This window comes from Ambystoma mexicanum, chromosome 8, assembly GCF_040938575.1.
Source record: "Ambystoma mexicanum isolate Mex_15411 chromosome 8, UKY_AmexF1_1, whole genome shotgun sequence".
NCBI lineage: Eukaryota > Metazoa > Chordata > Amphibia > Caudata > Ambystomatidae > Ambystoma > Ambystoma mexicanum.
The window spans coordinates 740,083,573-740,109,354 of NC_090929.1; the positions used below are offsets into that span (position 1 = coordinate 740,083,573).

The following is a 25,782-nucleotide window of genomic DNA, read 5'->3' on the forward strand; positions in this document are numbered from 1 at the left end:
GAATCCCATTCCTCAGGAGTGGAATGCTTGTTGGGACAAGCAACCCGCTGATGGGCGGAGTCCTCAGATGAGGACGGGGAAGGCGACCTGTGACGACGCTTCCGTGAGTGCCTCGAAGAGGCAGAGGAATGGCGAGACCGACTCCTGGACCGAGACCCCCCGGACTCATGACGACGATGCGGAGAGTCACCCCTCGACTCGTCTGTCGAAAGTCCAGTAGATTGCGACTTCCGGGGCTTGGCCACCTTACCCACCGACAACTTCTTCTTATGCTCCCGCAAGGCCTTCGATGTAAGTGACTGGCAGTCGACACAGTCATCCGTATCGTGGTCCTCCCCGAGGCACCAGAGGCAAGCGTTGTGCGTGTCCGTCAACGACATCTTGGACCCGCACACCCGACACTTCTTAAAACCCCACCGTGAGGTGGAAGAAACCGAAGACATCATGACAATACACAAACGAACAGGTTCGAAGAACCAAAAGACCAGGATTCAGTAGAACCAAGATGCGCCGACATCTCTGAAGCGAACACGTTCGTGTAAAAAATGGAACTGAGGCTACGGGTGTTGTGCGTCCTACTTATAACATCCGGTGACGTCGGCTAGACGGAGGCCTTCGAGGACAGCGTATCGACGTCATCGACGCAGGACGTTGACGCCGAAAATTTTCCGAAGCAGTACAGCTGTGGTCATTACTGTCATAGATCTGGAATACGTCGGAGGACCCAATCCCCTCGAACAATTGATTCCACTCTACACATTTTCCATTGTAGAACACAACAGACTCCGACCTTGCACTGAAATCCAGATATTTAATATGGCCATCAATGAAGTTATTTTTTTCACTCTGCGCAGATATTCATTTTACAGGAATACAATGGATTCTACTCTACACATTTTCCATTGTATTCCTATACAATACAACAGTCATTGCCAATATGAAATCCGGGCATTTAACATGCCCAGTGCTGCTTGCTACTTTTTGATTCTGTGCACACTACCATTGTACAGGAATACAATGGAATGCTCTCTATGTATTTTTGCATTCTATTCCTGTACAATGCTGCCAAACCACTTCCCCCAACATGGCCCCCAACATGGCCCCCAACCTTCCATTGCTGAGAATGGATAGAAAGCATTCCATTCTTTACAAACCAACTCTGGCTTCCAAATACACAGAGAGCAGACGGTAAACTGACATCGGTGAATCATTGCCCTCAACCCGCCGACCGCTCAACTATTAGTATCCCGAGACAAGCACGGGATACTAATAGCAATAAGCCCCTGACCCTGTGGAATTATTGGGTCAGTTAATGCCCCAGGGCCTCTGTTAAGGTGTAACTATGGGCCCCAGGGCATTACCTGACTCAGTAATGCCCCAGTGGCTCAGGGCTTATTTTTTAAGTAATCGAAATAGTTCCCTACATTTATATGATGGTGCCCATCTGGCTCCTATGAAATGGGATGTCACAAATGTTATCCCGAAATAAGGCAAGGACAGTACAAACTGTGGAAATTATAGATCAGTTTCATTATTGACAAAGATAATGGTTAACCATGTGGCAGACAAAGTGCTAGCCTGGTGCATCATACATAGTCAGATTTTTTCATGACAAGAGATGGGCCAGCAAACATTAGAGCACTTTGAACCTTCTAGACTTCCACAATAAATGTAATGAAGTAATGATAGTCCACATTTCATGCATCAATTAAGCCTTCAATACGGTTTGTTGTAGATTTACATGGTAAACCTTACTAGATTTGGCTTCCCAAATGTTTTTCTAGAAGAAGATGTTGGAGTTGGATTTCAGCTAGTTAATAATAGACTGGTTTCCAAGGAATTCTGTTAACAGCATGTGGTGAGACAGGGATATCCCCTGTCGTCACCGACCTGATGCTTGAATGTCTTCTACAAACATTTGGAAGAATAGGGATCCTGTTGCACTGTGGTTGTACTAAATATCTTACCTATGCGTATGACATCTGATTATTGCCTGCTGATTTAGGACACAGATTTCTTAGATTGCTGGATAGAATAAGTTATTATGGGAAAGATGCTAGTTATAAACTCAATATAGAAAAACGGAAGTGAAACCAATATTGTAGAGGGGCCAGAGAAGACATTGGGAAAGCTGCATCATTCGATGGTATAAGCATTGGATCAAGACACGTATGAATAGATGAGGATAGATCCCAGAATGACCACAGTACATAATATGTTTTGTGGGTGAGACGAGCTTAAGCAAGACTTTTGCAGGTGGTCATCCCTGATCTTTAGCCTCTGTAGCAATGTGAACACAAACAAAATGCATGTTTTTTCATACATGCTATGCATATTTACATGCATCCCACTTCGAATTAGTAGGTAATTGCTGGGTTTATTCGATAAAGATGTGAGGAATGCCGTCTGTGGACAAGGCAAGAGGGCTTAGTCTCCATGGACTACCGTAAAGAAAGGGATAGACAAAGGGGGCCTTTGGATTCCCAAACTTGGCATTTTAAAATCAAGCATTTGTTGTGGGACAGATATTGGACTCAGTGAGTAGTGGGCAAAACAACAAATGGAAACATATAGAGAGGGTGTGCTGAATCCACTGGATTTGTGAACGTCCTTGATGACAAATGAACTATTATTGGAGAGGTGGACACTCATGACAACCAAGAGTGGGGTTGACATTTGTGCTGCACGTTGACTAGACTGAATCAAGCGAGACATTGTTGACCCACATCCACTAACTGGAAAAACAGACAGTGTTTTGTTAGCGTATAGATGCAAGTATGTTTCCTATTCCACTTTCACGCATTTAGGTGGGAGGGTGCATTCAGTATTTCTTCAAAACATTGGTTGATAATATGCAGAGATCCCTGGGTTCTGGATACATTCGGGAGATACCAAATAGAGCTCCACTGGAAACCTACTCCAGCCCCGCTTAGGTTCGATCAGGAGAAACCAGTCCACTATGTGGGGAGTAAGAAATGCGAGACAGATACAAAGGTATAGTTTTGTCTATGTTTACCATTTATTAAAATACAAAGGGGCGAGATAAGTGCCTTTATTTCCCTATCCTAATGAGAATAAACCCACCTAGAAAACTTAACACTAAAGGAAGATGAATTAGGGCCTGATTCCCAGAACGTTTTCCTATGGGATTGTGCCATTATAAAACGTGTCTGTGAATCAGGCCTTAATGTCTTTGTCAGGATTTAAAGCAAATGTTAGCATATGACAATTATACTTCCAATGGGATACTTTTGTCAGGATAGCACAGCAACTACCTTTGGTGATGTAACAGTTTGTTAAAATGAGCCACTTAACAAAGTCTTTCAACAACATTTTTTTACCACAACCACATTTCTTCAAATCAATTGTTTCTTTCCTGGTTCACCAAGAAGAAAAATAACTCCTAATGCTACAGTTGTTCTCTTCTGTTAGTGGCAATATGGGTAACAGATTTCCCCAAACTGGTGTCTCAGGAAAGGAGAATTGCGCCCCTGTTGCCCTTTTATCTCTTTGTTATAGTCCCTGCACCTTTGGCAGTGTGGGTTACAGGTTTCCGCAAGTAGACGTTTCATAAATGGAGAATTGCGCCCTTTTTGCACTCTTACTTCTTCTGGGTAGCCTCTTGGCTGTTGGCAATGTGGGTTACAGGTTTCCCCAAGTAGACATTTCATAAATGGAGAATTGCTCCCTTTTTGCCTTCTTATTCTACTTGCTTGGTATTCAAAATAGTCTGATTTTAGCAAACGTTCCATTCGGAGCACCCCAGGGATGCCTTCTCTTGGAGGCCAACTCACCGGCTTCATGTGGCATCTATGTGTTGCTCCCTGCTGCTGCAGTGGACCCTCGGCAGATCGGTACCGCTTGACAGCTCTTCCATACCTGCCACCACCTACCTGTACAGCCCCTTTCTTGAGCCCCGGTGGTATACACATCCTCCAGCACCTCCAGAGACATTGTATCGGGTCGGGAGCACGTCTCCCACACAGCTGGCCTTCTCTCCCTGCTGCTGACCATGACTACACTTCCTGCTGTGTGTTGTCTGCAAAACTGCACGCCTTCTCTTCCTGCATTGGCTTCTGCTGGCATTCACACTCTTGCTGCAGCTCCAACCGCTTCAGGAGCATTCCTGATTGCTTCTGCTGCTCCTTTCCTTCTCCGCATCTGTGGTCCATTTTCAGGTTTTAATGTCCTGCTCAAGTGCCTTGCCTTCAAACAACTAGACCACATATTAATTTCAGCAGCACAATTATACTTCCAATGGGATACTTTTGTCAGGATAGCACAGCAACTACCTTTGGTGATGCGACAGTTTATTAAAATGAGCCACTTACCATTTTCAGGTTTTAATGTCCTGCTCAAGTGCCTTGCCTTCAAACAACTAGACCACATATTCATTTCAGCAGCATCTTTGATCCTCATTTACTCTTGGTCCTTCTTCCTCGTCTCAGTACCACAGGCATTATGGATGTTGAAGTTCATAATGGGTTTGAGTTTCTATGTCTACCCATTTATATTTGAATGTTGAACTGGATGTTATCAGAGTTTACAGAGGTTAAGTGCTAAGCAGTTACATTGGTTTTCTCTATTTTACAATATGCCATCAATGCTCCAGGGAGAATATGGGAATCGTGAGTTAAAGAGGTCACCAATTCCCCTTGACATGAGTCACCTCCCATGGGAACCTCCCTCACAAAACCGCCAAGGGTCAGGATCAGGTGGCGGCTGCCTTCCTCTGGCCACATGAGAGGACAGGGGTTTTAGTCATGATCTCACTAGATTCATCACAACAGGGACATAAGGTAACTTCTAGTGAAAAGAGCTATAGAGGTTTTAGAACCAAGCCTTTTCAATTTATTTAGCAATATACTCCTGGTCTCAAAAAAAAGAATGGGTTGTTCCAACCAGTATGTAATCCTTGGTCCCACAATCATTATGTCCTGTATTGACATTTCAAGATGGAGATGATTGCACTGTAGATAGTCGTAGTGAGGTGAGGCCTGGAGGCTGGTTGATTCGGTTGGACTTCCTTACCATACTGCTTGAACTAGAGCACAGGCAGTTCCTATGCTTCTAGTGGCATCAACGACGGTTGTTGTTTTAAGACATAGGGTGTCAGGTTGCTGATCTACTTAGATGATATTGTCATTATGGCTAGGTCTCTGGGCATAGTTCAGATACACCTTCAGATCACGGTCAATGAATTGAAGTCACTTTGGTTCTTTATCTACTGGGAGAAATCGGAGGTTCATACTGTCCAGCGACTACTGTTTTTAGATTTCTTGATTGATTTCATGTGTTTTTGCCTTCTTCCTGACTTAGTTTGATTATTTGGTGTAAGTGTTACTCTGCATCCCATCTACTGCACGAGATGCTACCTATTTAAGGGCCATATGTTCAATGCTGTAGAATTGAATAAGGCTGAGGTAAAAACCCAGTTAGCCAGCAAATGTGCAGTCCACTTTTAAAGGTGGCTTCGTGAAAAAGGCCATTCGCCATCATTTGAAACCCAAAGCATCACTTCTTTAGCCACTCTTCTTCAGCATTTTTATGCAGAAGTACAAACTGTGTCCCACACCGAATATCAGACACAAAGCCTCACATTCAGCCTCAATAGTAATATAATGCACAACCAGGACTTTTTGAGAGCTGATTATGTGTTTGTGGGCATTATTAAATGTTTACAATGATCTGGTAAAGTTTGTGCTCTTCACAAAACTGCAATCTCCCAAATGGACCTTTTCAAATTACCCACCTCTTGTGCTTTCAACCTTAACTCTCCATATACTCTGCAATTCAAGGTATGGTTTGATATCGAAATACATTTTGCCCGTTGTGGCAGTGTGGGACTCAAGCTATTACCTGCCAATGCATTCACTGAAGTTACTGGTGAAAATGGCAAAACGTATGCCAGCGTAACTTTTAATGAATTAACCAAAAACCATCATCCTCTTTTTGAAAGCCACTGCAGCGATCTCCGAGGCTGTATGTACGCGATACCTCATGCTCCTGACTGACCTGTTAATTCAATTCTTCAATAAATATCCAGGATTCCTCTTGATGCTCCTTGTTTCTTTGAAGACTCACAGTATATTCAAAAAGAAGAGCTAGACACTCAAGAAACTTGGTATTCCAAAAAGACTTTTGGCAAAAATGCCCTCTGGAACTTTATGCCAAAAATCAGTCATCAAGCACACCTCCATGGCATGTACACCAACCACTCTATTCGTGCCACCACTATACAGCTGCTACCGAATGCTGGACTTGCGTCAAATCATGGCTCTTACAGGTCATCGCAATGTTTCTTCCATAGAAAGTTATTGGCAGCCACAAGCAGATTAAAGATTTAAGTGGTCATCCAACCTGCAGCATGGCACATCCACAATTCTCTTTCCATTATTAGTTCTAATGAGACTTCTGCAAACAGTTTCCCTTACACCTCCAGCTTTGTACCCTGTTCCTCTGCTGCCTCATCTGTTACCTTCTTAAATACTGTTTCGGAAAAAATTTCTTTGCCTCAGTTCGCTAATTGTTCATTCACCTTCCTCGCAAATGTACAAATGAATTCATACTAAAACTATTCATCAAGTTTGTTCTCTCATTTTTATGATGTTTCCTGTGTTTTTTTTCTACAATATATTTACTATTCTCCATCAATTTTTGGCTTTCCAAGGTGTTCTCACATCTTGTTGAATGTCATCCCACCCACCTTCTCTATATTCATACAGTTTCATTAAATATTTTCTTGGTTTGATATTGAAGCTGGATAAAGCTGTCTCTCTTTTTTTTGCAAGGAGGGCTAGTAATGGGTGGAAATCCTGGTAATTGTGTGTGCCCTTGCTCTGTACTCCTTTAACTCAACCTTTGATGTTGATGATGTTTAAAACTGGCTGTACATTTCTTGCAGGGAACACACCCAATGGGTTGAATACCAGGTTATTGTGTCTAACCATGCACTGATATCCAGACATTTAATATGGCCATTAATGAAGTAATTTCTTTCACTCTGCGCAGATATTCATTTTACAACAATAGAACAAGTTACTCTCTTACCTGGTAACATTCTTTCGATGGGATGGTCCGACAACGTATTCCATATCTATGATAGTAATCACCACAGGTGTGCTGTTTCGGATCATTTTCGGCGTCTGCGTCCTGCGTCAATGACGTTGAAATGCTGTCCTCGAGGGCCTCTGTCGAGCCGACGTCACCGGATGTTATAAGTAGGACGCACGATGCCCGTAGCCTCAGTTGTAGTTTTTTTCCCCAGAACGTGTGTCACCAAACCACTGCCAGTATGACCACAGAAAGCCTTGCAGAAACGTAAGCTGCAATCACATAAGAAATTCTGTAGCGGGGCAGGTAGGGAGGGAGCGATATGGAATACGTCGTCGGACCATCCCATCGAAAGAACGTTACCAGGTAAGAGAGTAACTTGTTCTTCGAGGGGAATGGGTCCTCCGACGTATTCCATATCTATGACAGACTCCCAAAGCAGTACCAACGTATGGAGGAGGGAAAAGAATTTAGAATATAGAAATTTAGAATGCCCAATCAAATTGCAGAGTAAAGGACCGCCTTGCCAAAGGCCAGATCCTGCCCATGGATAGAATCGAGGGAGTACTGACGTACAAAAGTATGGACCGAAGCCCAAGTGGCTGCATCACAGATGTTACGAATAGGAACATCCCTCTGCAGGGCAGTAGAGGCAGCCATACCCTTAGTAGAATGGGCCCGTAAGCCTACCGGGGGGTCCTTACCCGCCAAGCGGTAACATTCAGAAATTGCCAAGATAATCCATCTAGACAAAGTCTGCTTAGTTACAGCTTGTCCCAAACACCTTCCAGCGTAACCAATAAAGAGCTGATCGTCCACTCGGACCAGGGACATGCAAGAAATGTAAAAACTTAAAGCTCACCTAGGATCCAACCTATGGAGCCTCCCGTCTTCCTTACCAGGATGTGGAGGAGGATAAAATGCCGGAAGAATAACCTTCTGGCTCAAATTAAATTCCGACACCACCTTCGGAAGAAAGGAAGGACAAACTCTAAGGACAACCCTGTCCTTATAAAACACAGTGAAGGGTGGCTTAACTGAAAGTGCCTGCAACTCACTCACTCTGCGAGCGGAAGTGACTGCAACTAAAAACACAGTCTTAAGGGTTAACAGCCTCAAAGGACAAGAATGTAAAGGCTCAAACGGAGCATCCATAAGGAATTTCAGAACAAGGTTCAAATCCCAACCAGGCACCTGGAAAGGTGCCGGCGGAAACACATTAGTGAGTCCTTTGAGAAACTGAGAAATTAAAGGAATTTTAAAATAAGAACACTCTTCAGACACATGCAAAAAAGACAGAAATACAGGAATGTCACATGAAAAAGGATCCACATTCTTAACCCTGCACTAGTTGCAGAACTTTCTCCAATGGCAACGGTACAGGGACTTTGTTGCCGGCCGTCTGGCCGAAAGCAACACCTCCATCACGTCTTCAGGGAGGTCTCAATCCTTATACCTCAACCTTTCAGAAGCCAAGCGTTAAGGTTGAGGGATCTGACCTCTGGATGGATAACCTGACCCCCCTCCCGTGAGAGCAGGTCGTCTCGGTAGGGAAGACGACGTGGAGGGCAGATGGACAAGTCGAGAAGGTCCGGGTACCACGTCCTCCGAGCCCAAGCCAGAGCAATGAGGATCATCCGGGAACTGAACCTCCGTAACCTATGCAGCACTTGCGGGATGACGGGGACTGGAAGAAATGCATACAGCAGTGGGAAGGACCACTCCACCATGAACGCGTCTCCTAAGGCTCCTTTTGGAGGAAATTCCTGCGAGCAGAACCTTTCGCACTTCCGGTTCACACTGGAGAAGAAGAGATCCACCTGAGGGCTCCCCCAAAAGGCGAAGATCTCCAGGAGAATCTCCTGAACAAGCTCCCACTCCTGAGAGATCGCGCTCTGCCTGCTCAGAGCATCCGCCGTCTCGTTTTCGTCTCCGGCCAGATGAACTGCCGAGATCGAAACTTCCTGCTGGATGGCCCAGAACCAGAGCTGCATCGCCTCCCTGCACAGAGGAAGTGACCCTGCCCCTCCCCTTTTTGTTGAGGTAGTGCATGGCCACTGTGTTGTCCGTCAGAATCAGGACATTCCTTCCTCGCACAGTCGGCAGAAAAGCCTTCAGGGCAAGCCTGACGGCCCACAGCTGATATGGAGTCTGGACTCCGACGGAGACCAACGACTGCCGACTGTCAACTCGTTGGCATGAGCTTCCCATCCCGTGAGGGATTCGTCCGTCACGATCGTCACTTCCGGCCAGGGTAGCCAAAGCAGAGCCCCCTTCATCAGATTGCCTTCGACGGCCCACCACAGAAGGTCCTGGGTGACCGAGGGCGGCACCTGAACGGGGTCCGACATCCTGCCAGAGGACTGCGACCACTGCATCTTGAGGGCTCACTGCAGAGATCTCATCCGCAACCTGGCCTCCGGCACCAGAAGAATGCAGGATGCCATGAGGCTGAGCAACCTCAAGAACTCGAACGCCGGGAGACTCTGGGCGTGTTGAAACTTGTGCACCATCTGCTGAATGTGAGGAGCCCTCACCTGGGGAGGAAAACACTGCCCCAGGGAAGTGTTGAGCACTGCTCCTATGGACTGTAGCCACTGGGTTGGCGTCAAATGGGACTTCTTTAAGTTGAGGGAGAAGCCCAGCCTGTGAAGGGAGTGGCAGGTGACAGACAGATGATCCAGGACTTGCTCGGGAGTGCGCGCCCTGATCAACCAATCGTCCAGGGAGGGGTAGACGTGAATCCCCCCTTTCCTGAGATACGCTGCCACCGCCATGAGCTTGGTGAAGACCCTCGGGGCGGAGGTCAATCCGAACGGCAGGACAGGAAATTGAAAGTGCGAGTCGCCAACCGCGAACCTCAGGTACTTCTTGTACTTTGGCTGGATCGGCACATGAAAATAAGCGTCCTTGAGGTCGAGAGACACCAACCAGTCCTGAAGTTGAAGGGCCTGGAGGACTTGAGAAAGAGTAACCATTTTGAACTTGTCCTTCCTGAGGAGCTTGTTCAAACCGCGCAAGTCCATGATGGGTCTCAATCCCCTGTCTTTCTTCGAAATCAAAAAATAATGGGAATACCATCCCTTGTTCCTCTCCGCTACAGGCACCAGTTCTATGGCACCTTTCTCCAGAAGGGATTGAATTTCCTGAGCAAGGAGCGGATCCGCACTCTTCAAAGAGAGATTCTCTGGTGGATTGTCGTGAGGCCTCTGCCGGAAAGGAAGACAGTAGCCGTGGGCTATGATCTCCAGAACCCACACATCTGAAGTAATGGCACGCCACTCTACAAGATGCTGCGCCAGCCTTTCCCCAACCGGAGAACCATGGGACATGGCCTCATGACTGAGCTGAAGTGGATGGGCAGTGCCCGAGGGCAAAGAGGCAACTGCATGAGCGGCCTTGGCACCTAGAGTACCCTGTTTTCCACCTCTGGCACTCCTACAGTGGCCCCTTTGACTTGCAGCTCCTCTCGATTTTTTAAAGGATGAGTAATATCGAAAGGAACCTCCCCTCCATTGCTGTCCCCTAGGACGAAAAGGCGGAGGTTGGCTCAACGACCTCGCTGCAGCTTTGGAGGTCTGCAACCTCTCAAGGCTCTCATCAGCCTTGCTGCCAAAAAGATGTTCACCATCAAAGGGCATGTTGAGGAGCCGGGCCTGCACATCAGGAGCAAACCCTGACTTCTGCAACCACGCAAACCTGCGTATTACGGTGCTCGCCGCCATGGACCGGCTGACACAATCTGCCATGTCCAAACCCGACTGAACCGCCTCACACATAGCATCATTACCATCCTGTACAATAGCCAGAAAACCATCCTGTTCTTCCCCTTCGGGAATATGTTCAGCCGCCAGGAAATACAGTTCCACAGAGTGTGCGTGAAACGTGACAAGGCACACACGGAGTTGGCTGCCTGTAAAGCCATACCCCCTGAAGAAAACACTTTCTTCGCCCAGCCATCAAACCGCTTGTCGTCCCTATCAGGAGGGATGCTAGGGTACGACGCTTGCTTTTCTGGGGCCGTGGCCGCCTGCACCACCAAACTCTCCGGAGTGGGGTGCGTGGTCAAGTAGCAGGGGTCACTACTGGCTGGACAGTATTTTCGCGGCAAAGACTTGCTCACTGCCGGGAGACTCTCCAGAGCAGTCCAAGCTGCAGCCACCCTTCTTTGCAAAGCCATATGGAATGGCAGTAACGGGTCAGTTGGAGGACCTTGGTCGAGGATGTCCGTCAGGTCATCCTGCAGAAAATCCACAGGGGGCGCAGACCACCCCAAGTAGTCCATGACCCTCGACATAAGGCGCTGGTACGAGGACCCGGCATGGGTGCCAGGCTCAGGCTGACAGAACTCCACCTCCAGAGAGGTGTCCAGACCACTGGCGTTGTGCAGTGACTGACGCAGGTCTTCAATCTGGCTGTGACCAGACAAAATCTCGTCAGGCACCTCCTCAGGCACCAAACCTTCCTCAGATCCCTCATCCCCCTCAGAAATAAAATCCAGAGGGCGGAAAGAGGGCACAGAAAAAGGGACAAAGCCATTCTTAGCCTTGGCCATAGCCTTTCTTTGGGGTTCCACCGTGCCACGGGGTACCTCTGACAAAGCAGCCGCGAAAGGCGTTGAGGACGTCGACGGAATCGCCGTCGAGCGAGGGGCCGACAACTTCTACGGCGTCGACACAGGCCTCGAGGGCGGAGCCTCGAGCGTGTCCTTCGACAGCCTGGGCTCCGATGGCGTCAATGACTTCCTTGGAGGCGGAGCCTCGAGAGAGTCCCTCGACTACATAGGCGCCGCAGGCGTCAATGTCTTCCTCGAAGACTTCAAAGGCTCACGCGGTCTCGAGGGCGTCGAGGACCGGGACCTGGAACGGGCATGACGACTATCCTTGTCCGACCGGGACCTCGAAGGCGCCCGATGGTCACGACGACCTCTCGAGCCCAAAGGCGGACGAGCGGTGTCACTAACACGGTCACGGCCGGCGTCCTTCGACGGCATGGACGGACCAGAGCCCTGTGATTGAAAAATCACCATCATCTCCTTTCGGAAAGGAATCCCATTCCTCAGGAGTGGAATGCTTGTTGGGACAAGCAACCGGCCGATGGGCGGAGTCCTCAGATGAGGACAGGGAAGGCGACCTGTGACGGCGCTTCCGTCAGTGCCTCGAAGAGGCAGAGGAATGGCGAGACCGACTCCTGGACCGAGACCCCCGGACTCACGACGACGATGCAGAGAGTCACCCCTCAAATCGTCCCTCGAAAGTCCAGTAGATTGCGACTTCCGGGGCTTGGCCACCTTACCCACTGACAACTTCTTCTTACGCTCCCGCAAGGCCTGCGATGTAAGCGACTGGCAGTCGACACAGTCATCCGTATCGTGGACCTCCCCGAGGCACCAGAGGCAAGCGTTGTGCGTGTTCGTCAACGACATCTTGGACCCGCACACCCGACACCTCTTAAAACCCCTCCGCGGGGTGGAAGAAGCCGAAGACATCATGACAATACACAAAAGAACAGGTTCGAAGAACCGAAAGAACAGGATTCAGTAGAACCAAGATGGGCCGACATCTCCGAAACGAACACGTTCGCGGAAAAAATGGAACTGAGGATACGGGCGTCGTGCGTCCTACTTATAACATCCGCTGACGTCGGCTGGACGGAGGCCCTCGAGGACAGCGTATCGACGTCATCGACGCAGGACACTGACGCCGAAAACTTTCCGAAGCAGTACAGCTGTGGTGATTACTGTCATAGATATGGAATACGTCGGAGGACCCAATCCCCTCGAACAATTGATTCCACTCTACACATTTTCCATTGTAGAACACAACAGACTCCGACCTTGCACTGAAATCCAGATATTTAATATGGCCATCAATGAAGTTATTTTTTTCACTCTGCGCAGATATTCATTTTACAGGAATACAATGAATTCCACTCTACACATTTTCCATTGCATTCCTATACAATACAACAGTCATTGCCAATATGAAATCCGGGCATTTAACATGCCCAGTGCTGCTTGCTACTTTTTGATTCTGTGCACACTACCATTGTACAGGAATACAATGGAATGATCTCTATGTAATTTAGCATTCTATTCCTGTACAATGCTGCCAAACCACTTCTCCCAACATAGCCCCCAACATGGCCCCCAACCTTCCCTTGCTGAGAATGGATAGAAAGCATTCCATTCTTTACAAACCAACTCTGGCTTCCAAATACGCAGAGAGCAGACGGTAAACCGACATCGGTAAATCATTGCTCTCAACCCGCCGACCACTCAACTATTAGTATCCCGAGACAAGCACGGGATACTAATGGCAATAAGCCCCTGACCCCGTGGAATTACTGGGTCAGTTAATGCCACAGGGCCTCTGTTAAGGTGTAAATATATCTTACCTATGCAGATGACATCTGATTATTGCCTGCTGATTTAGGACACAGATTTCTTAGATTGCTGGATAGAATAAGTTATTATGGGAAAGATGCTAGTTATAAACTCAATATAAAAAAATGGAAGTGAAACCAATATTGTAGAGGGGCCAGAGAAGACATTGGGAAAGCTGCATCATTAAATGGTATAAGCATTGTATCAAGACACGTATGAATAGATGAGGATAGATCCCAGAATGACCACAGTACATAATATGTTTTGTGGGTGAGAAGAGCTTAAGCAAGACTTTCCAGGTGGTCATCCCTGCTCTTTAGCCTCTGTAGCAAGGTGAACACAAACAAAATGCATGTTTTTTCAAACATGCTATGCATATTTACATGCATCCCACTTCGAATTAGTAGGTAATTGCTGGGTTTATTTGATAAAGAGATGAGGAATGCCGTCTGTGGACAAGGCAAGAGGGCTTAGTCTCCATGGGCTACCGTAAAGAAAGGGAAAGACAAAGGGGGCCTTTGGATTCCCAAACTTGGCATTTTAAAATCAAGCATTTGTTGTGGGACAGATATTGGACTCAGTGTGTAGTGGGCAAAACAACAAATGGAAACATATAGAGAGGGTGTGCTGAATCCACTGGATTTGTGAAAGTCCTTGATGACAAATGAACTATTATTGGAGAGGTGGACACTCATGACAACCAAGAGTGGGGTTGACATTTGTGCTGCACGTTGACTAGATTGAATCAAGCGAGACATTGTTGACCCACATCCACTATCTGGAAAAACAGGCAATGTTTTATTAGCGTATGGATGCAAGTATGTTTCCTATTCCACTTTCACCCATTCAGGTGGGAGGGCGCATTCAGTATTTCTTCAAAACATTGGTTGTTAATATGCAGAGATCCCTGGGTTCTGGATACATTCGGGAGATACCAAATAGAGTTCCACTGGAAACCTCCTCCAGCCCCGCTTAGGTTCGATCAGGAGAAAGCAGAACACTATGTGGGGAGTATGAAATGCGTGACATATACAAAGGTATAGTTTTGTCTATGTTTACCATTTATTAAAATACAAAGGAGTGAGATAAGTGCCTTTCTTTCCCTATCCTAATGAGAATAAACCCACCTAGAAAACTTAACACTAAAGGAAGATGAATTAGGGCCTGATTTCCAGAACGTTTTCCTATGGGATTGTGCCATTATAAAACACGTCTGTAAATCAGGCCTTAATGTCTTTGTCAGGATTTAAAGCAAATGTTAGCATATCACAATTATACTTCCAATGGGATACTTTTGTCAGGATAGCACAGCAACTACCTTTGGTGATGTAAAAGTTTGTTAAAATGAGCCACTTAACAAAGTCTTTCAACAACATCTTTTTACCACAACCACATTTCTTCAAATCAATTGTTTCTTTCCTGGTTCACCAAGAAGAAAAATAACTCCTACTACTACTACAGTTGTTCTCTTCTGTTAGTGGCAATATGGGTAACAGATTTCCCCAAACTGGTGTCTCAGTAAAGGAGAATTGTGCCCCTGTTGCCCTTTTATCTCTTTGTTATAGTCCCTGCACAATTGGCAGTGTGGGTTACAGGTTTCCACAAGTAGACGTTTCATAAATGGAGAATTGCACCCTTTTTGCACTCTTACTTCTTCTGGGTAGCCTCCTGGCTGTTGGCAATGTGGGTTACAGGTTTCCCCAAGTAGATATTTCATAAATGGAGAATTGCTCCCTTTTTGCCTTCTTATTCTACTTGCTTGGTATTCAAAATAGTTTGATTTTAGCAAACGTTCCATTCGGGGCACCCCAGGGATGCCTTCTCTTGCAGGCCAACTCACCGTCTTCATGTGGCATCTATGTGTTGCTCCCTTCTGCTGCAGTGGACCCTCAGCAGATCGGTACCGCTTGACAGCTCTTCCATACCTGCCACCACCTACCTGCACAGCCCCTTTCTCGAGCCCCGCTGGGTATACACATCCTCCAGCACCTCCAGAGACATTGTATCGGGTCGGGAGCACGTCTCCCACACAGCTGGCCTTCTCTCCCTGCTGCTGGCCATGACTACACTTCCTGCTGTGTGTTGTCTGCAAAACTGCACGCCTTCTCTTCCTGCATTGGCTTCTGCTGGCATTCACACTCTTGCTGCAGCTCCAAACGCTTCAGGGGCATTCCTGATTGCTTCTACTGCTCCTTTCCTTCTCCACATCTGTGGTCCATTTTCAGGTTTTAATGTCCTGCTCAAGTGCCTTGCCTTCAAACAACTAGACCACATATTAATTTCAGCAGCACAATTATACTTCCAATGGGATACTTTTGTCAGGATAGCACACCAACTACCTTTGGTGATGCAACAGTTTGTTAAAATGAGCCACTTACCATTTTCAGGTTTAAATGTCCTGCTCAAGTGCCTTGCCTTCAAACAACTAGACCACATATTCATTTCAGCAGCATCTTTGATCCTCATTGACTCTTGGTCCTTCTTCCTCGTCCCAGTACCACAGGCATTATGGATCTTGAAGTCCATAATGGGTTTGAGTTTCTATGTCTACCCATTTCTAGTTGAATGTTGAACTGGATGTTATCAGAGTTTACAGAGGTTAAGTGCTTAGCAGTTACATTGGTTTTCTCTATTTTACAATATGCCATCAATGCTCCAGGGAGAATATGGGAATCGTGACTTAAAGAGGTCACCAATTCCCCTTGACATGAGTCTCCTCCCATGTGAACCTCCCTCACAATACCGCCAAGGGTCAGGATCAGGTGGCGGCTGCCTTCCTCTGGCCACATGAGAGGACAGGGGTTTTAGTGATGATCTCACTAGATTCATCACAACAGGGACATAAGGTAAATGCTAGTGAAAAGAGCAATAGAGGTTTTGGAACCAAGCCTTTTCAATTTATTTAGCAATATACTCCTGGTCTCAAAAAAAAGAATGGGTTATTCCAACCAGTATGTAATCCTTGGTCCCACAATCAGTATGTCCTGCATTGACATTTCAAGATGGAGATGATTGCACTGTAGATAGTCGTAGTGAGGTGAGGCCTGGAGGCTGGTTGATTCGGTTGGACTTTCTTACCATAGCTTCTATGCTTCTAGTGGCATCAACGCCGGTTGTTGTTTTAAGACATAGGGGTGTCAGGTTGCTGATCTACTTAGATGATATTGTCATTATGGCTAGGTCTTTGGGCGTAGTTCAGATACACCTTCAGATCACGGTCAATGAATTGAAGTCACCTTGGTTCTTTATCTACTGGGAGAAATCGGAGGTTCATCCTGTCCAGCGACTACTGTTTTTAGATTTCTTGATTGATTTCATGTGTTTCCTCGACCCTTTGACTTCTAAGGGAGAAAGGGCACAGTATGCACAGTATCAAGCAGGAGCTGGTGCACTTTCTGAGGCATCGTTTTATTTCCCATCAACAGTAGGCCAGTAGTATGAGTCTTTTGTCTGCCTCCCTTCAAGCAAGCGTTCCAGCTCTGCTACACTGCCGTTCCTGAGGGAGGTTAACAATTGAAAAAACTCTAGGAAGGTGCAGGGTATTCCACTCAGGTGCGACTTTCATCAGAAGTGTGTGACAAGTTACGTTGTTGGCTCTAACACAGACACCTGGAATGGCAGGGTGATCTTTGGTACCACCCCTATTCTTGCTTAGAATCCAATGCCAGCCTCAGCAGGCGTGGAGATCTCTGTATTGGGGTTTCAACTAGGGGACAGTGGTCACACAGGGAGTCACACACGCACCGTAATTGTTTAGATTTTCATGTAGGGTCCATTGCAGTCAAGAGCATTACAGAGAAGAGGGGGAGTTGCTCCATCACGCTTCGATTGGACAGTCAGTCGGCAGTGCGGCATATCAACAAATTATGGGCAGACATTCTAGGGATCTTTCAGACATGGCAAATAGATTTGGCGATGTATGCCTTCCCTGCCAACTGAAGGTAAGGGCTCTTTTCATTCCCAGGATGTCCAACATAATTTAAGAGTGGTGTTCATGACACTGGCAGGACCCAGCAGATTGCAATTGTTGTCTGGGTTTTTTGCACCCTTGACTGTGTATGGGGACCACTACAGATAGACCTTCTGCAAACCGCCTCAATGCCCAACTTTACTTTAGACATCTGTGCAAGATAATAGATGAGCTTCTGCAATAAGCATCTAAAAGCGATCCTTTTGCGGCCTTAACGTGATCCTGTTGCAAGATCACAGGATGAAGGTCCCTATAGTTGTAATCTACCATGCTCACCAGGCTCTGGGATGTCAGTGGAGGACTGAAAGGCAAGTTATATTTGGGTGGCACCCAGGACAGTGTACATTTTCTTAACTATAACCAAGACTTATTCTGACATGCAGATTCCCTCCCGCTTGAATTAGGTTTGGCTGGTAGCTAGGGAAAAGTAGATTTGTTTTATTAAACCAATGATTTATTCAGACTCCTTGCACTTCCAACCCCTGCTTTAAGTTTTGGTAGTAAGCAGAATAGTGCCATTTCTTTAGGTATACCGCAGCTATGCCTTCTTGTAACTCAACAAACTATGCCCTGTGATCCGCAACTTCAAACATATTGCACATCATGCCAGGCAAACACAGGGGAGCACATTACGAAAGATAGGGATAGAATTCAGTGTGAAGGTGTGTGTGTGTGTGTGTGAGAGAGAGAGAGAGAGAGAGAGAGAGAGAGAGAGAGAGATAGAAAAGGGAGAGATGTAAAAAGAGAGAGAGGTAGAGAGAGAGCATAGAGGACATCATTCTGATAAAGAGTGAGTGACATATGAAGAAGGAAAGTGAGAAAGAGAGATGTATAGGAGAGAGAGTAGCAGCTGGACAGAAAGGTGCATACTATGTGCAATGCCCCCAAGCTCTATAGTGCTGACAGTGTCCTCCTTTGGCCGACTAATAGCAGCCAACTCTGCAGAGGGCATTGCTAAAGAAAAATAAACAACAATGTTCTTCAAATGTATTATAGCACATCATTGAAGAAGAGCACATTGAAGTAATTTACAGGAATAAGGGAGAGAGTTTAGTGGTACAGAAAAAGAGAGCGAGAGAGATAGAGACAGATGACAAAGACAGAGCTGAGAGAGACAGTGTGAAAAGATAGAAAGAGAGAGACCCAGAGACCCAAGAAAGGGGAAAAGCTGTATCTGTTTGAAAGTTAAAGAACTCGCTAATTTCTCTCATCTGTACAGAATATTACATAATTTTTTACAAATTGAAAGGAATTTATATCCTCATGTTTTTTTTACATGTACAGTTGGTGAAAGACATAGAGTCCACTAAATCTGACATGAAAAAACGTTGAAAAATTCCCCTAAGAACACCAGGTCTCAAGAAATTCCTTTGACTCCAGTATAGTTGAAAACCGTCGTTGATTGGGAGAAATGTGTTACTAGATTTATGAAAACAGGACTTGAATAAGAAACCATAATAACACACTTACCTATCTATACACATATTGTAGACCTGGAAAGAGTGCAGTTGAGAATTCTTTTCTCATGAAGGAATTAGGCTAGAGAATTAGATATTTCAGAGATACATTCATAGAAGTGGAATGAATGATGTATTTATGATTTTTTGTATGGTCAATGAAGGTGGTTTATCTTTATAAATATGTTGGTGTGGATTTATGAATTTTTTCTTTATTGTGTATAAAAAGTATTTAGATATTTAAGAACATATAATTATGTGTAATTGTATATATTTAAATATATGAGAGGATGATTTTTTGTATTTGTATACTTTCAAATAAAATTATGAGAGCAGGAATTGCGTTCATATATGTGTAAAAATTAGGTTTGAAAGATACATTTGGAAAACATACAAAGAATGACAATATGTGAGAAATGTTTTTGAATGATTCCCCTAGGAAACAATATGTCTGTGCAATGTAATATAGCAATATTGCACAAGAACGTTGCCGAATGTGTTGCTGGCAGGTGGACTTGGGGGATACAAAATGGAACACTGCATAAATGATGCTGATAATATTAACCATATTACAGGTACTACTATAGGTTTACTGTACTTTTCATCGATGCATGAAATATCGGCTGACACATGATGTTCCCTTTGCCCCAATATGAGATAATGTGTCTCTGCAAATGACATATGCTTTGTGGCCTGGGCCGAAGCATTAAGGCGCGGATGCTGGGAGATGAAGTTCAAATAATGTTATCACTCAATGGCAAAGTAGCAACTTCAAACCCTGCTTAATTTACCCCTGTATAAATACAGTGCTTCCAGTATGTATACAAATCGGCGTAGCAATATGCATAGTATATCTGCAGTAGACATGACTGCATCTGTGAGAGTATATCGCTCTTAAAAACATTAAATAATAAGAACACTGCTGCTATACAGAATGACTGGTTGCCTGAACTCCCCTGTATCTGAGAGAACCACAGCATGAATACCTGGAAAAACCACCTGTGTGCAAGAGACACATCTGTTCAATGTATTGTAGGTCCAAAATACTGTATGAGAACAAATCACAACTCCAACCAAGTTTTATTTCTAACTGTAACTTTTTCTCAGCACTCTCCAAATATTTGAAACTACCAGTCCCATCAGCTCTTCACGGGAATATCATTCGAGAGGGCTGATGGTAGTTCAGGTAAGAATCATCTCACCACCCACATTTACTGTGGCAACTTCAAACCCACAGATCACTTCAATTCCATACATTTCTTAAAGTAAAATAACATCCATTAAACAACAGATGCATGAACATGTAGGATGCAATTATTCACAATTAACAGTCTCATATTTAAAAGTGTACCAAAAATGTACTACACGTAGCTAACATAATCACCTATTGCTATAGTGAAATGTGATCATTTCATAAAAACGATTATCCGGTGTAAATATTAAATAATAGAATGCAAACATATTGAATGATTAATAAAGTGTTCACATATTATTCTCGGTAATATAATAGGTCAGAAATAAAGTTGTAGAATTAATCATTTCGCTCAAAACGTCATCATGATTATACTTTTTTGTTTGTTATGCATACATTAACACATTAAAATTTAAAATTAGATAGACTTCAAATTAAATATTTAGGTCCCAATGCAATCCTTCATATTGGCCCTAGTAAGTTACTTTAACTATTTTAAATATTGTTTCCATATTGTATGTACCATTCTTAAAAAAGATTTCATGGACTTAATGAAACACATGTCACCTGAAGGTTCATACAGGCTGGAGCCATCTATACAAACCTTCTTTGTCTCAAAATGGGAATTATGTTTTAAAGGTATGTCCCTAAATTGGGTACATACAAAATGTACCAGTGTTTCCATCATATCTGGACAAAAAGAACAGTCACAATTTTCATTATCTTCCATAGTCATCTCATCTCCATGTTAGCATTTTAATATAGGGATATTTAATCTTGAACAAGTTGGCATTCTTAAATGATTACACACTCTCTCTCTACGATTGCCATTTTTATTAAGAGTAGGGCTTATACGTGAACAGCTGTTCAGCTGTAATATAGATATTGGTTAATATATTATTTTGGGCTGCTCATTAAGTGTACACTCTCAATATCATATTCCCTAACATAAAGGCCAACACCACAATTCTGCGCAGGAAACAGGCTGTTTGCTCATAACTCAAATGTATTTAAACAGAGGAAGTAAAGATAGTCCACAAAGTGGTCCCAGACTTTGTGCAGGGAAAGTCACCCTAATGTAATAAAATAACAAGCAGCTCGTCTATAGAAAACACAATTAACCTGCTTGCAAGAATATCATTATTTCTCAAAGACATGCATTCACTTCCATGATCAATTCTGTATATAGCGTAAGTTGTGAATAACAATAGACATTTTAGTTGCACTTCTACTGCTTGTGGGTCAGTTTATCAAAACTCTTGACGTCCCTAAATAATACATAAGATCACATTTCTAAATAAATCAAATAACTTTTCTTTCCCCAATAACACCAGCAATTTACAGAATCAGAGAACTGGTGCATGTCTTACATTTCCCATGTAGATCCGGTGGGCTGCTAACATGTGTGTGCAGTTTGAAAAAGGGTTAGAATATCTTACATTGGAATTCTGCAAGATTTGTTTTAGAGAAGCTTTGTAATCGATTCAGAATGCACAGAATTTCAGTTCCCCTAACCAACCTGAAAGAATGGTTTTAGAATTGTATTACAGAGGTATAGGTGCCCTTTCCCTCTCACCGCGGTAATAGAGTGCCAGTGTGCAATTTTTAGAATGAGGCGTATGTGGGATTGACATCATTTTTATGATAGCTATTAAACACGCTCTCCCATTTGGTTTCGGGGTCACCTAGTTAATGAGTCTCACTCCATGTTCAAATCACGGGCCCCAATCTAGCATGGGTGCACCAGATAGGCTTTCAGTCCACAGCCACAGTTGCTATGGAGAGCGATGGGCACCTGAACTCCTTTGTGCTTAAAAACATACCTATGACACAATCCTCACCGTGTCTTGTGGCTGAGCCAGCGCATGTAGGTGCAGGTGCTTCAACCCCCGAGAGAATGACAAGAGGCGACCGAGTGGTAAAATGAAAAACAGCCTCTCGAAGGGCTGAGTATGAATGAAGATTCATTAGGAGCAAAAGACGTTGATATGTGTTGACAAAGTTACTGATTTGCCCAATATATGTAACCAAACTGTTCACCTTTAAATACATCCACTAGTGCCTGGTCAGAAGGGCATGCTTGCTACGGCTCTCTGGCAACATCACAATTTTGCAGTCCACTCCAACCTTCTCAATGAGATACACCTTCAGATCTTAGGAAAATAACTTTTATTTTAATGTACTGAATGTGGGTAGAGGCAGGTTGCTGCCCCCACCACAGTTGAGAGCCTATATCTAGTTTCAATCAAGATATTGCCAAACATGCGCAAACAGAAAACACATGTTATACAGAACTTACCTGCCCGAAATTTATAGCTGCATGCTGTCCTGAAGCATTAAATATAATCAAGGTTGCATATTCAATTAACTGTTCTTTAGTCTGAATGCTTTCTGGAAACCCTAGTGGAAAAAGTCAAACATTTTCATCTTATTATGTGATCTTTATTGCCATATGCAAATTCAATTTCTCAGAGAAGAGAATTTCTCAATAGCTTTTTTAAGTTATTATTCTGAAAAAGGGACATATAGGAGAATAACTACTCAATTGATAAGTCCTTTTTACAGTGCATGATGCCATTAACTCTCAGTCAGAGGTCATACATGTGAAAAACCCCTCAACAATCTCAAATGTCAACCTTTATAAATATTTATGGTATGTTTGTTTGCAAAGTCTTCGCAGGTAAAAAGGCTTATCCCCGACATTTGCAAAGCCAGACTTTTTGGCTTGAACAATGATTGTTTTGGTAGATATTCCAGTGAAGAGCTTTGTAAAACCCCTGCTTCACCTCTAAACTTGTAGTTTGGTGGTGCAGTAAATTGTCCGTAATGAAATTACCACCAAGTAGTCACCATTTTTACCTGCATCACCAAACTCTTAATAAGGCCACTAGTAACTTTGTCACCATAACGTTCATCACATCTTTAACAAATAGTGATCTTTCAGTAAAGTTAACCATCAAGAAGGTTGGGGCACAAAGCTGCCAGACGGTAGACCCGCAAGGGCAGTGCTGAAGGAGGGAGGTGTACTTGTATCGACTAGATATAGGGCCTGGTATCTGTGATTTTAATGAGGGACCAGGCCACCAGTCTCAGAGTCAGTGGTATGAGTTAGCAGGGAAAGGATTGAGGGAAACAGGAAGAAAAAAGCAGCGTTTTGAGAAGTTTCTGGAACTTAAGGAAGTCCAGTCCAAGCCTGAGAGGAGCAGGAAGGCTGTTTCAAAGAGAGGCACTGGCCGAAGAGAGAAACATGCATGGTCCCAGGCCCCAGAAAACCTTGTCAATGATACAGAGGATCTTGACTTTCATCCTTGCAGTCACCAGGAGCCAATGTACACATTTTAGGGCTGCAGTGATACGATCCCTAGGCTTGAGGCCAAGGATAAGTCTTGCAGCCCTATTCTCGATTAGCCGAAGGGGGCATAGACAACAAAGGGGGAGGTTGAGGAAAAGGCTGTTGCAGTAGTCCAGCATAGAGAGGACTAGGGCTCTACAGACGTTGAGCTTTTGGGGGAAGGTGAGGAATTGTCCAATGCCTGTAAGGAAGTGAAGCTGAAAGTGGGCCTTCTTTACAAGCTCCAAAATGTATGGAGTAAAGGACAGAGAGAACTCAAAGATGATCCCAAGGTTTTTGCCTTCATAGGATGGTGAGAGTAGAGGGCCCAAGGAGGGAGGCCAGAGGGTAGGAGGAAAACAGGGAATAGAGGTCCAAATAAGAACGATCTACGTTTTACTGGCTTTGAGACTGAGATTGTTAGCCGCACACAATGCCTGGAAGGCGGTCAGACAATTAGGGATAAAAGATGGGGAGAAGAAATTAGTAGAGGGGAATTTCAAGTAAAGCTGTGTGTCATCAACATAACACTGGAAATGAGAAGAGAAGAAGGAGATCAGGTGAGCCAGAGGGACGAGATAGATATTGAAGAACCATAACAATACGATAGAACCCTGGGGTACGCTGTAGGTAAAGAGTGAGGTGGTGGAGTAGAAATGGCCCAGTTACAGCTGTGGAGGGCAGTTAGCGAGTAAAACAGGTCAGCCAGTCCAATGCCCGGTCCGTGATGCCAAAGGTATCATGTAACTGTTTAATGAGGGTAGAATGGTTGACCGTGTCGAAGGCGGAGGAGACATCAAGAAGCACGATCCTCAATTGTAGTAGATCATAAACCATCTACACTTCAATTATATAATTCCACCATATTACAAATATGGTATACTTCCCCTATTGTGCCTATAATACTGTATCTGGCCACTGGCCACCACTACCACAATAGAATTAAACCATATAACAAATAAGTACAATATGCCTTGAAATAACTAGCCTCACCCAGACGCCCCCCGCCAATCCCAATAGCGTCGGCGGACATATCATTTACGGCAGAGACAACATCACCTGCACAGCTTTTTTTCATCTATAAAAAGAGCTCTATATCAACTTTTTTCCACTCCCCAGCCTTTCCAGGCCATCCTTCATCCACAAAATAACCCCAAATATATTTTCCAGACTTCTTTTCCTCACTGCGTTGTCCACAGACAAAATGCCATGATCTGCCCACCCAATATGGCGACCATTTCGAAAATTATGAAGCACTTCACATTTTCAAACATCCAATCAGCATGCGCCTCTCTGCACACTTTCGTGACCATTTGTCAAACAATGGCAAAGTTATAAGCTGGCAAAAAAGTACTCTTTCTATAAGTTGAGCAACTTAACCAAAGATATTGTTAGCATTCATTATATAAACATTTCTCATAAACAAATATAACCATTTCTTATTTTGACAGAAATGGCAAACAAACTTCAGTGGCTAAAAGAAAACTTTCCCAAAGAAGAAATGAGTGAACATAACATCTCTAATGGTAAACAATACATCTTTCAATATAAACAAATATCATAATTTATGGAGAGCTCATTGAAATAGTATTTGTTTTTTTGTATTTGTTTATAGTTTATTAAAACCTTTACAAAAGTAAACAAACTCAAACCGATCATTACATAATAATTCCTTCTTTTCTTATAATGCATAGTTAACATGAAGAAACTACACCACAGATTAATTATATAAAATCTCAACAATCAGAAATACAATTACAAACCGCACCTAGAAACACTGGTGTACAGGCACGTTATAAATGACATAGCATTTCATAACTGTACAGAATTAAATAATGTTCTTGTCTTCAAAATTGAATGAATTTAGCAATGACTTTCAAGAACTTTTAAATTAAGTTAAAAATAATTTTATTACAAAATGTTGATTATCACTCTCCTATCCCCTTTCCCCCAGCACTCACCACAATCAAATTCACAAAACATTAATCAAAGACGGTTTGATGAAACTTCTCTCCCTCCCTCCCCAGATGATGACTTAATTGAAATTCCAAACTCTCCCATGCATGTGTCCCATTCTGATACTACTATAAATATCTTACATATTATTATGTAATAAATAGTTATTTCTTTTATAAAAGCCCATCAGTGATGTCATCAATGACATTTGGAATTTTATCTTTGATGTCCTGGTGTTAGTTTTAGCAGTGCAAGGTGCTGGCGCAAGTTATGTTGCTTAGCTTACATAACTGGCGAATTTCTGAGGTTTTTCGGTTTTATTTGTAACTAGAACGTCCCTTTACCAACGTTTTTTCATTGAATTTCATAGGTTTTTCTTAGTGCAACTTAACTATAAGGTCCCTTTAACAAAATATTTTCATTGAAAAAAAAAAAATA

General features: G+C 44.0%; 1 protein-coding gene across 2 annotated transcripts in view; it reads right to left on the reverse strand.

Moving 5' to 3' along the window:
* LOC138472414 (polyunsaturated fatty acid 5-lipoxygenase-like) overlaps window positions 1-25,782 on the reverse strand; it is a 1,363,458-nt gene that overhangs the window by 319,860 nt on the left and 1,017,816 nt on the right. For both annotated transcript variants that reach the window (XM_069610559.1, XM_069610560.1), the window contains exon 12: window positions 22,357-22,457. In XM_069610559.1, coding sequence (XP_069466660.1) covers window positions 22,357-22,457 — 101 coding nt within the window. The remainder of the gene's footprint in view (window positions 1-22,356; window positions 22,458-25,782) is intronic.